The sequence below is a fragment of the Anolis carolinensis genome, chromosome 6 (genome assembly GCF_035594765.1).
Source record: "Anolis carolinensis isolate JA03-04 chromosome 6, rAnoCar3.1.pri, whole genome shotgun sequence".
NCBI lineage: Eukaryota > Metazoa > Chordata > Lepidosauria > Squamata > Dactyloidae > Anolis > Anolis carolinensis.
Genome location: NC_085846.1, coordinates 100823231 through 100836655, shown reverse-complemented (window position 1 = coordinate 100836655; position 13425 = coordinate 100823231). Strand labels below are relative to the sequence as shown.

Genomic DNA, 13425 nt, shown 5'->3' with positions numbered 1-13425 from the left:
AAACTATGGAGTGATAATTGATTAAAAAAGAGGAAACATGGGATAAGACCTAAATAGTTTTCACATTGGAGGAACCAATCGTATAGTTCCCCAAGGTTTTGTATTGGAACAGGTGTTATTTAACTTATGCAGACATATTTGGAAGTAAGGATATAATACTAAGGTACTGGAGTCTACAATTGGCTGCAAGTGATTCAGAGCAGTGAGGCGACTAAAGAGTTTGAAAGGGATCTCTCAGTAGTTGAATTATTGGAAACCCCAGTGAAAGATGAGATTTAGCCAAAGCATGTGGAAAGTTGTGCCCCTTAGCAGACACAATTCTGTCTGAGTTCACAATTAGTCATGAGCCGCTAGGAAAAGATATCTTAGAGATACTGTTGAAAGCTCATTAGAAAATGCCAGCTTGGAATACTGTATCATAGAAGAGAATGCAGGGTTGTTAATTATATACTGGGTGACTTTAGACTATTTATTTATTTATTTATTTCCATCATTTCTATGCCGCCCTTCTCACCCGAAGGGACTCAGGGCGGCTCACAAGTCACAGTCTCTCTGCCCCAGAGGAAGGCAAAGGTAAATATTGCCAAGAAAGCCTCCTGATAAGTTTAACTTAGTTTCATTATAAGTTGAAAACAACTTGAAGGCATCAATGACATATAAAGCTATCAATCATATAATTCCAGTCTGTTTAAATACTCTGGATGTTTAAAGGTTTGGGGAAAAGTGAATTGTTAACATTATCATCTTATCTGTTTTCTACAAAAACATTAAACCTTATCAAATATAAATTATGTAGAAGACACTTGTTGTGACATAATTAATAAAACTCCAGAAACATAACTGTTTTTAAGATTATTCGCTGTGTTCAGTGGGACTTTCTCTCAGTGTTAAAACTAAATTATTAGTCTTTACTATACGTTGGTATATCGAAAAAGGGTGTGGTGAAGTATGGCTTCATAAATAACTTACTTCATTTATGTCCCTTTTCAAAATGAGCATTGCAAATTTTTCATTTTTAGCATATTATCAAATCTGAATGATAAGTGGGGAAATACAGGCACAGAAAATCAAAGTAAAGGGGAAAAATAGCAAATGTTTACTTTTTCTGTTGGTTGGTCTACATACTGAACATTTTTTCCTTCTGACTTCATGCACTCAGCACTTCACCAGAAGCTGATGATGAATTATATCTACATGTTCACTACTAAATGCTTCCCTGAGGTTGATTCTTTGGAGTTGTTTAACTAGGCAGCTTATGTTGTCACTCTGCTCCTACTGCTAAGTAAACTGCATTCTTCCATTCTTCCTAGATTCATGAGAAACTACATTACTATGAAAAGCAGAGCCCTGTGCCCATGTTGCATGGAGCATCAGCCTTGGCAGATGATGTAAGTGTCCCTGATGAAACCATTGGCACCATACTTCCCTAAACTGTTTGGAAGGAAAACATAGAGCAAATATATGAATAGGCCCATGTCAGCTAGATGTGCAATGGTTTCCAAAGAGTTGTCATCGCAGGATTGCAAATGTTGTTTTTATTTTTATTAGAAGTATTACTGTTCTAAATAACATCTAGATTGGTTCTTGTTCTGCTTTAGTACCATATAAAAATACAGGTTAGAAGTCTACGCTGAAAGTGATGCTGTTAGCTACTGATGGGTTACAAGAGTCAGACAAGAGGAATGTTTTCCAAAGCTAAATGTGAATGAGATAGCTAAAGCGTTGACAGAGTAAGAAAAATGACTGATAAAACTAGAAGAAATTAACCTTATGAAAGATATAGGAAGAGGTGGTCAAAAAAGAACAGTTTAAAAAGAAGCAAAGATTTATATACATTAAAGCTTTCCAAATTACTTTCATAACTAAAAAATAAAATTAGACCTGTTGGCATTGATAGAGTATTTAATTTCCTGTTACTATAATTTTTATTAATAAAAACCGAGCCTGCCTTTTTTGTATTATATGTTAAATTCTACAACCTTGATGAATTGTGTGCACACCTGTGTAAACTATGACAGAACTTGAGGTGGACCGGATTTTTTTTAAAGAAGCAAGTTAAACTGATTTAAGTGAAAGTTTAGGTATGTTTGGCACAGCAGTGCACTTAGGGGCAGTCTTTGGTACAATGCTTTTAGCCTTGATTGCTGCCCTCTAGTTTCATGTTAATTAATGACATGCACAAAATGTTCATGTGACATTTGTTCTTGTTCACTATTGAGAGAATAACACCCAACTTCAGTAAACATACATTAGTTGAAAGTCACTTTTGCACTGAAATGCTGCAGTACTACAATGTATTCTTTAAAGATGAAAAATTATTTTCAAATGAATGATGAGGAATTTTGGTATTTTATTCAATTATTCCGTTGGCAAGATTTGTGCTTTGTGGTACAGGGTGTGTAAATTGAGCTTGTCACTGAAGTTCATTTTTCAGTCTTTAGCAATAGCTTCAGTATCTGGTAATCTGATCGAGATCATATTACTATTAACTTTTTTGACATTTATCAGGCTGCTTGCTCTTTGTATGTAAACATAATAAAATTTGGGCTACTGGCTCTATGAGGACTTTCTGCTTCCTTATCCCATCCCTAAACATAAGAGCTACTGTGGCGTTTTGGAAGCAGTGTGGATTTCACCACTTCATTCAGAAGCTGTATTTTATAGGCAGTGTCAGGGTTTGATCCAGTCATTTTTACAAGCAGCCCTTTGTCTGCACGCAAAGGACCATTCGCTTTAGATGAAGTGCTGGGATTTGCCCTCATTGCTGTAAACCAGAACGTGATCTGGGTGTGCTGTTGCCAAATATGATTAGTCAATCTCAGTTGAAAATCCTGGCCAGAATTTAGCATGAGGGCCAAAAAAAAAGCAGAATAAGGATTGGTAGTCTGTTTTTCTTCATGCTGAACACACTGGAAAGTAATAACCTTGAACAAGATTGATTCTTGGTTGTCACTGACACAGTGAAACAATGCTCTTGCTAATGTTCTTTGTGTCACTTAAATCACCTTCACAGCTGGCTGAGGAGCTGCAAAGCAAACCACTGAACAACGAGATCAGAGAACTCTTAAAACTACTGTCAAAACCTAACCTCAAGGTGAGAACTTGTTTCCACCTGTTAAAATGCATACCTGTTCACTCTCCTGCTTTTGAAGTTTGCTGTGAGTTTTGCCTGATTGTGGTTTTCTTTGCATCTGCATGAATTTGCAAAATTAATAGAAAATATGGCTTGAGTTGTTAAAGAAATTGTAACTGCATTGTTGTGGATTATTGTGATTTGCGAAACAGGTCCAATATAAATGCAGTCAAATATTTTGTCATAAGAGATTACTAAGTACTTCTTCTATGCTAAATGTACCCCTCTCTTGTAGAATGAGGGAAAGTCTGCATTGCATAGCTGCTTTGGATGGAATAGAAGGAACTATGCATTCATTGCATGGCACATAAACCAGTAGAGAACGGCTTGATGAATACATATCATAGGAAAATTCTGCATGGTAGCATTAGTTAGAAGTTGTAAGGCGTTTATTTTCCAATTGCCTTTGATTCTCATGTGTCTGGTTGCCATTCTGGAAAACTTAACTAAACTCATGTATTTTGATAAATCATACAACGCTGGTTCTTATCTGTGTTCAAATGAAAGTTGGGAGATTTTTTAGAATTTTTTTTGAAATACTTATAAAATAGAAAAATGCTACATTGTAATTTACCTTAGGCAGTCAATATGTAATAGAATTAAAATTCCCAACATGATGTCAATATTATACTGGTATGTTCTACCATGTCTAGAGAGAAATATCCAGATGGTGGTGGGGCCTAAAGGTCAAGTCTTGTAAGGAACAGTTGAAAGTGCTGGATAGGTTTAGCATAGACAAAACACTTAAGAGGAGAGACAAAAGTGGTTTCTCAGCAGAAGAAACTTCCTAATGATAAGAGCTGTTTAACAGAGGACCAAACTCTCAGAAGATTATGTGCTTTCCTTTGCTCGAGATATTTAAAAAGACTGGATGACCATATGTGAAGGATGCTTTACTTGCATCCTACATTGTGGAGCATGAATTTAGCATTGGATTAGATGATATCTGCAGTTGTTTCAGACTATGTGACGGTGCTTCAGAGAACAATATTTAATTCAAAGGATCTTGTGGATATCAGAATATATGCTATCCATTCTGGATGAGCTTTATGGTCAATTACAAATTACTGTTATGAGCCAGGAAAATAGTATTACACAACTGACTTGTTCTGCCTCACAGTGGTTTCTTTTTGGCTTCATAAGAAACATCTCGTAGATTATTAAAAGCATTAATTATTGGCCCAAGCAGAATGTTCCATGACATACTTCTTAAACATGTCATGATTGAAACAAAGATATAACTGAAAGTTGCAATTTCACCTAAAGTAGAAAATCTATTTGGATATGATATACTTTGGTGCTTAATACCAAAGAATGCTTTAATGCTTAATACCAAAGAAATTTCAGGCATGATACAGCCATTGAGTAGTGATCACAGACCTACTCACTGAATAATCTATTGCTTCTGGGAAGAAGGAGTAACTCTGTTGCTTAGCTCATGTGTGTAGTCTGTTAGTATGGCTGTGAATTTCAGCATGAGAAATCAGACTTACCCATACCAGGCTGCAAGGTGCAAAGAGTATCTGTGTGAGAGGTAGCACTGTATAATGATTTTCCACAAAACTCACACCCCACTCAGCTGTGAAAACCTGCCGAGTGATAGCAAATCACTGAATAAATCCTGCTGCGAAAACCCCATGATAGGATGGTCTTAGGGATGCCATAACTTGGAGTTAACATGATATGCAGTGTGGATATCTATTGCATTAATAAACGTGTTTGAATAAAATTGAAATTTAACTTTTTAAAGAATGGAATGCTGAATTTGGGAATATTGGGAAAAGAAATACCAAAAGAATATTCATACTTTAACCACAGGGTTTAAATTGGCTGCATACTTGTGTGGACTTTTAAGAGCAACGCAGCAGCCCCAAATGTCTCTTGAGGTTCCTGCCCTGAACAAGAGGAAGTTGAAAATGCAAAAAAAAGTCTCTAGCTTTGTGTTTACTATTTCTGAATAGCTATGTAAAAGTGGCAGGTAAATCAATCAGTTCAAACTGGTGGGTGTGAAATGTGAAAACTATATTTTCGGGACAGGAAATTGCCTTTTTGTTACAGGAAGTCGTGTACAACAGTAAAAATGCTATGGTCAAGAGGAAGAAGTGTAATATGATTACTGGGAGCCATTTTTGACAGTCATATTGCAGTGTGTGCTTGTTTTGTATGCTCCTGTGTGTTGTTTATTTGGAAAATGTGAAAGAAATAAAATCTGGAGTGTTCTTTTGATTGTTCAAATAATAATAACATTGTTGAGAAGGAGTTTTTTCAGTGACACCCCAACTTTTTCAAGCTTAGAATTTGTTTTTACTGTTTCCTTACTGAACTGTATGTTGTGAAATGGAGAATGCTTAATGCTTTCATCTGAAAAGTATTATTCTGCAGCTAGACATGGCAAAGAGTTTCTCAGTAACCATTTCCAGCTAGATCATGTCTAAGAATTTAGTTGAATGTCAATATTTATATTTAGGTAGCATAAGAATTTAAATCATACCTCCTTTAAAGTTCTAAATATGGGACATGTTTACATTAATGAATCATGCACATAGAACTGTAGGTAAAACAAAGTAACTTTCGAAAGCTGCCTATATAAATTTTCCTTTTGAAATCATGAATCTGGAAATGAAGAAAATTTTCCAGGAGCTTCAAAAAGAAACATATATATATATAGCCTTTTATCTTTCAGGGGGCTTTCAGAGATAAATTAAGACTAAAGGGACAGTGGCCAACTATTTGCTTCAAAGAAAATGAAAAACAAGACATAAATGTAACAGCATTCCTATATGCAGGAGTGTATCCATCATGTCTAGTAGTAGCCATCACAACTGGTAGTCCCAATTTTCATTTTGCATTAAATATTTTCTAATCTTGTGACAATCCCATGATTTTAATTGGGTTTTCTTAGGCAACAAATGCTCAAGAGATGATTTTGCCAGTTCCTTCCTCTGAAATAGAGCCTGACTACCTAGTAATCTTTGGCAGTCTCCTATCCAGGGACTTCGGGGCTGACCCTCCTTGGCTTCCATAGAATAGAAAGAGCAAATCCAGCGGGATTTTGTTTAAAGTAATGATTGTTTTGAATCTAATTTCTTTTCCCAGGCTTTGCTTTCTGTGCATGATACTGTTGCTCAAAAAAACTATGATCCTATCTTGCCTCCCATGCCTGACAATATTGATGATGATGAAGATTCTGTGAAAATAATCAGACTTGTGAAAAATAGAGAACCACTGGTAAGTGTTAAAAAAAACCCAGTAATAGTTGAAGTATGTTTACTTCAGTAGTTGGTATTTCCTTCTTATCAATTCCTAAGTTTTAGATCTTTAATGCAGGTAGAGTTCAGTACTTGGATGGCACTTTTAAAATAAAACATGCAGTGGATTTGTCACCTCACTGGTGTAAAAGCTGGTAGATGCCACTGAAGTTGACAGTTGTGGACTTTGTTCTCCAAATAAATTTGTGTTTACACTAGAAGCAACTTCCATAGGTTTGAAGAAAATCTTGCACAGGAAATGAAGAGAGTGATGAAGAACTAGAGTAAATGTAGGTAGTTTGTCCGGAAAGGTGTGTGCTTGGGCAGGTCACTGTGAGTTAGGTACTAAAATGAATAAATAATTGTTACAAATGTAGTTGAGTTATATGTGAGGAGTACATGCTGGAAAGGGGAAATGGCTGAAAAAGATTAAAGGAAATGTGATGCGGAATAGTAAGTCATGAGGCTTTGTGGGAGGAATAAGTGACCTATAGGAAGCCTTAGTGGTAGGAATTTCTTATGTGAAGAAACACAATAGTTCATTCTTGAATGCCTCCATACTAGTCTTCAACAGATCTTCACTTGCTGCACTTGATGTTTTTTACTTTATAATTACAGTAGAGTCTCACTTATCCAGGCCTCGCTTATCCAAGCTTCTGGATAATCCAAGCCATTTTTGTAGTCAATGTTTTCACTATATCATGATATTTTGGTGCTAAATTCGTAAATACAGTAATTACAACATAACATTACTGCGTATTGAACTACTTTTTCTGTCAAATTTGTTGTATAACACGATGTTTTGTTGCTTAATTTGTAAAATCATAATGTTATTTGATGTTTAATAGGCTTTTCCTTAATCCCTCCTTATTATCCAAGATATTCGCTTATCCAAGCTTCTGCCGGCCCGTTTAGCTTGGATAAGTGAGACTCTACTGTATAATACCAATTTTACTAATTATGAAATGTCTCACTTTTTAAATTCTTTACTTTTCCCCAATGGGTTTTTCAAAAATAGTGTAGCTAAATGAAATAACCTTCAGGGTCAGTTATATTTGCATGGGGAAACTTTGCCCAAGGAACAGTTATGTTGTTTGTAAATGGGATTCTCTTTTAAGGGAACATATAATGTAGGCTCTAGAGAAAACTCCTTTCTATTCCATGCTTTTGAATGAAGCCTGGCCTTTTTCATTTCTTTATATGTGGTGCTCATTGATACAGTAGTTAAACTCCATATAAACAATATGAAAATATAAGGAAGCCCTGAAACCTTGATAAGCAAAGATTATAGTTGGAGTCTAAAATAACCTGTTCAAGTCACTGAACACTTGCTTTTGAAAAACTGCTCAATGCAGTCCAGCATTAAATTCACATCAATGTTTGAATTCATTTTTAAAGGGGGCTACTATTAAACGAGATGAACATACTGGAGCCGTTATTGTGGCTCGGATAATGCGTGGAGGAGCTGCCGATAGAAGTGGTAAGACCTTCTTAACTGTGATTGTGGATATTGATGATAGAATGGATTTTAAATTACTTGTGCAAAACTAAGATGGTTGCATCCGAGCTTACTTTCATTCATTTAGATCATTCTTGGGTTTAAGACCCAGTAGTCTCCATCATATAACAACTTTTTGCAGTGAAAGCTCACATAGATTTTTTTGAGCTGTAGTTCAATTTGTAGCTATCAGGAGAGGCTTTTTGGTAGACTGCTAGGGAAAGGAGGGAACAAGGAAATAGAGATCCTTGATTTCTCATCCACTGAAGTGATTTTGAATGTAAGGTTCTGTGAATGCATGTGTATTGTATATATTCATACCCACAAGCCCTGCGTATAGGACTACAACTGGAGGGGAAGAGAAACAGATTTTTTGTGGAGTTGGATAAACTGTGATTTGAAAGAATGTTAGATAAGTACGTCTGTATTTAAAATGTTTTAACTGATAATCGTTTATGTTTCATAGGTCTTATTCATGTTGGTGATGAACTTAAGGAAGTCAATGGAATTCCTGTAGATGATAAAAAACCCGAAGAGATTATACAAATTCTGGTAGGTTATAAATGAAATATATAGATGTAACATATCAACATTTAAATTATTTAATAAATAATGGATGGCTCATGAAAAGCCATATTCATGTCATCTTATACCATAGGTTTTGAGCATTGTTCTGAGTTTTAAATTTATTGTTTTATATACTATGTGTTTTACTGTATTGTATTGTAGTGTGTGTTTATTTTATGCTCTGTTTTAGGTACTTTGTGCCATATGTAAGTCCCTTTGGGGAGATGGAGGCGGGGTACAAGAATAAAGTTGTTGTTGTTGTTGTTGTTGTTGTTGTTATGGTTTGCTTTACTCTTGTTAGTCTTGAGATCTGTTGTTACTTAAAAGAAAAAGGCAGAACAGCAGAATTTTCTGATGCATAAAAGAAAGAAAAAGCTTTAGCAACTATCTTCTCTTTTCACATACATAAGATTTCTTCTTCATAAAAATTCTGAATATTCTAAACAGAAGACAAAATGCACAGTGCCTGGATCCAGCTCGAGAAGTCTGTTTGCTAAATGAATAAAGTGTTACTTGAGATATCACACTTGAAAGGATGTAAATTTTGTGGTTGGACTTGGAGAAGATACCCTTGTGTAAAGGCTAGTCCAATTTAAACAGCAATCAGGATCCAAGTATTTGTGAATGTTTTCTGCAAGACTAAAAGAGATTTTCGAACAGGAATGTACAGAGTGCAGCTTTCCAAATATATTTGGACTCTACCTCCCCTCAGTCCTAGGCAGTTATACCTATTGATGGATTTTCACTACAGTAATGTATGGATGGGCACGTTGTGCCTACCTCTCCTTTAAACTTTTTTTTATTTCTGGTTGGCACAATTCCCATGTATACTGCAAATTATTTTGAAGTCTGTTTCATTTTAAAAGGAGAAGGGTTTTTTAAAAAGCGAAACCCCATTTATCACCAAACTAGCAAAAAACCTTTCAAGTCTGTGTCATTAGTTCATATGTCTTACACCAGAGAGAGAAAAGCATCACTAAAAGCTAAAAATTTGTTTTGTTTACTAATCTATCAAATTGATCAGACCTGTTTTTTTAAATAGGTCTGAACAAGGTTGGAGAACTATGTTGTTGCTTACAACAGTTTAGCTCCTAACTTATGCAAGCTACATCAGTTCTCTTGTCTCTCTTTTCCTTAAATTTTATTTAATGATCTAATTTCTTTTTCATTTATATTGTAGTCACAATCACAAGGAGCCATTACATTTAAAATTATACCCAGTGTCAAAGAAGAAAACACTTCTAAAGAAGGCAAGGTAAAGACTCATTTGCTTTGAATGATGGCTCCTACTGGGATGGTAAATTATAATGCATATGTAAAGTATATGTGTTCTGTTATTTTATATGGATTACATCTAACTGTAATACATATGTAAATATTTATATTTTAACATGAGAGAACCATCATGGTGTAGTGGTGTCAGTGGCGGACTTAAAACACTGGGAGCCTAGGGTTTGAATCCCTGCTTTTGGACACTTCACATTCCCTAAGCCTCAAAGAAAAGTAATGGAAAACCCATTCTGAACAAATTCTTATTTAAAGGCACGCAACAATAACAACCACTGTAACATATGTTTGTATGTCAGTTGTCATATGAATGTCATATGAAGACATTCATTATAAATAAGGCATTTTTCTTCCAGATCTTCATGAAAGCTCTGTTTGACTATGATCCCACTGATGATAAAGCAATTCCCTGTAAAGAAGCTGGACTTCCTTTCATGAAAGGTGATATTCTTCAGATCATGAGCCAGGATGATGCAACCTGGTGGCAGGCCAAGCTTGAAGGTGATGCCAATCCCAGAGCAGGTTTAATTCCTTCAAAGCATTTCCAAGAAAGGTGAGCTTTTACTAAGCTACGTTTCTCCTCCGGTACTTGAAAAAGTTATGTATTCAGTACAATTGTTATGGCTACAACATGGATCAGAAGGCAAATGAGATTTGTCTTGGGATAGAATATCTGAACTTGACCCCAATAGTTTGGAATTCCTTGCTTGTCTAATTATGTTTGTAATGGCAAAACCTGATAGGGCATTGGTAATCCAGTTTCCAAGAAAAAAAATCTCACAGTGATTGTATATTGTCTTCTGTATCTAGGTTGACATATGGACAGTACTGGAATAAGAACTTCAACTGTATCTGGAAACTTACAAGGAACAAAACAAACCAGGATTTAATATTGGAGATCATGAAAATAGTTATTTAGAAATATAGATCTGTTAATTCCAGACGAGTAATGAAAATTACTGTTTCTTTTCCTTCCTCCCCAAAACTATTTTATAGGAGACTTGCTTTGAGAAAATCAGATGTACCGGTTCAGCCTTTGAAAATTTCCAACAGAAAAATATGTAAGTCTGCTATGAAGCATTAGAAATCACACTCTTCTCATAAATAATTAATCACAGTTAAAATGAAATTCAAACAGAAATTGTAGGTCCAAGCCTGTAGATAATGTCATTAGAGAAAAGTGTTTTCTTTAACATTGAAAAACTAGATCTTATTGAAATAATATTTATTGCAATGGAAAAATAAATATTGGAATGTGTGTGTGTGTGTGTGTGTGTGTGGTTCTCAAAAATGATTACAAATGGTTGATTACTATCTACATTCCCACTATTCATTCCTAGTGGCAGAATGCATACATAAAATTGATACAGATGTATCCTGGACATACTCACCTGCTTTGCTAAATCAAAGTTAATATCCCCTAAAGTTTGAGTCATATAAGGCCAATGTGTGCTGAATATAAATAATTCTACATTGCATTGTGAATTGTGGGCACATCTCTAGGAGTTGCCCCCAAATCTTTTAACTATATTGAGCCATCAGACCAGATTCTCTCCTCATCTGTTTTCCTGCCAGTTTCATACAAATTTTTCTCTCTTTGCTAACAGTTGAAAAAACAGTGTTTCCTTGAGGTGTGTAGATATATGCATGTGCAACCACTAACATACAATGCTATCCTCAGGGCTAAAAAGGTTGTGCAACTTCCTCTAGAATCAATTTGGAATTATCACATGAAGTACGATAAAGTTTCAGTAATCCCAGAAAAATATATTAAAATATACATCAAATTAATTAATCATATTTCTTTACCATTAGCCTAGAAACAATGGAAGTAGTGCAGAAGGACAAGGGAAGCATATGTTTTAGAAAGGAGAAAGAAGTAGAAATTTAAATTTATTGATTAGGGAAATGTATAAAGGTTAAAGAAGAAAAAATATTGAAGATACTTACACTTTCAGGTTTTCTGCCAGTAGATAGGTATTCATAGCATGTTGTGATACATTCATACTAAATTGTTATAAACAAGGGATAGGAACTATTAGGCTCTCTAGGCATTAACACTGTAACTCCCCCAGCGTTCCTCACCATTGACTGTGCATATATAGGTTGCTTGGACTTGCTGTCCAACAACATATGGCGGGTGCTATAATTTTTATCCATAATAATAATAATAAAACTTTATTTATACCCCGCCACCATCTCCCCAACGGGGACTCGGGGCGGCTTACATGGGGCCATGCCCAGAACAATACAATATAAACAGCATATAAAAGAACAACACATCACAACACAGTGAACAATACAATAAATAATAATATCCATTACAATACAAATCAAGGAAACAATGAAAACAAGGGCGGACCACATGAACATTAAGTTAAAACTCGGGGTGAGAAAGACATAAGAATAAAGACCATAGTGAACAGGGTCATAAGGAGGTGGTGTAGTCTAGAGGATAGATATTAGAGGGAGCAACGGAAAAGAAATATAAAATAGTTACTCTCCAAAGGCACAACAGAAGAGCCATGTTTTCAAGTCTTTCTTGAAGGCTACTAATGTGGGGGCTTGCCTAATCTCAATGGGCAGTGAGTTCCACAATCGGGGGGGAGGGGGCACAGCAGAAAAGGCCCTCTCCCTTGTTCCCACAAGGCGGGTCCATGACTTTTTTTTAAAAAAGGCAACCTAATTTATCTATTTGAATTATTTTAAGAATAAAATGTGCACATTACCTATTTTTTGTGGTAGTCAAAAACTGAAATTACAAGGTGTAACAAAGTTCTATAACTGATTACAACTTTGAAGTTCTGCAGCCTGTTCTTTCTCTGTTATAAAAGTGAGGGACTCTGTGTCAGGAAGCCAAAAGCATCTTCCTTTTCATTTCCCCTGGCATTGTATATCTTCTTGATTATCATTATTACAAAAGAAGTTTTGCTTTTACCTTATGATTGTCTGCTTGCCCTCAACTGTCAGAAGCTTTTGGTATATGCTGCTTTAAGGGCAGCATTAATCCAGACTTCATTTCTGATTTGCTGCTTCACCTAGCAGAAGAATGTACTTACTTACTGATTTTCAGTATATTTTGCCGAAATGTTTCTCCATTATATAAAAACATTTTTGCCTTGATAATGTATTGGATAAATGTTTTCACAGTATAGCTTTATTTAATGTACATTTTAAAATGTTTTAGCCATAAATGTTTGCAAGTTAAACTCTCCTCCAAATATTTCGGTTGCTTTCTTGGTTTGCTTTTACACATCCCATGATCCTGATTATGCTGATTTAGTAGAAGAATGTTTTGAATTGATGCTCTGTGATATAATGGAACTGTTGCATAGAATGATGTGATCAAGAAGTCATGCCTCAGCTATGTTGGATATGATCATGTCTCTTTCTTTAAACCAAATCACAAGCATGTAGCAACTTTACACACTGTCCTAAGTCCTTGTTTGTATATTGGACTAGCAGTGGGATGGATCTTTACAATATTTAAAAGAATCCCTCACATCCATTAGGAGACAGGCTTATTTTGAAAAACACACAATATATACTATATTTTCTTTTCAGTGAAATATTTATGGGAAGTGTACTTTGATATCTATATTAGCTGCCAGTATTAACCAAATACCATTTGGTTAAAGAAGTACATCCTCTGAAGTGGTACTAAAAGAAATTGTAGGGAAGGCATTTGGTGG

General features: G+C 35.3%; 1 protein-coding gene across 9 annotated transcripts in view; it reads left to right on the top strand.

Annotated features, from left to right (window-relative positions):
- The window catches only part of mpp7 (MAGUK p55 scaffold protein 7), an 84508-nt gene that overhangs the window by 44909 nt on the left and 26174 nt on the right, over nt 1-13425 (top strand). For all 9 annotated transcript variants that reach the window (XM_062983815.1, XM_016994271.2, XM_062983821.1 and 6 more), the window contains 8 exons: nt 1311-1388; nt 3014-3094; nt 6230-6361; nt 7780-7861; nt 8346-8431; nt 9627-9701; nt 10090-10286; nt 10730-10794. In XM_062983815.1, coding sequence (XP_062839885.1) covers nt 1311-1388; nt 3014-3094; nt 6230-6361; nt 7780-7861; nt 8346-8431; nt 9627-9701; nt 10090-10286; nt 10730-10794 — 796 coding nt within the window. The remainder of the gene's footprint in view (nt 1-1310; nt 1389-3013; nt 3095-6229; nt 6362-7779; nt 7862-8345; nt 8432-9626; nt 9702-10089; nt 10287-10729; nt 10795-13425) is intronic.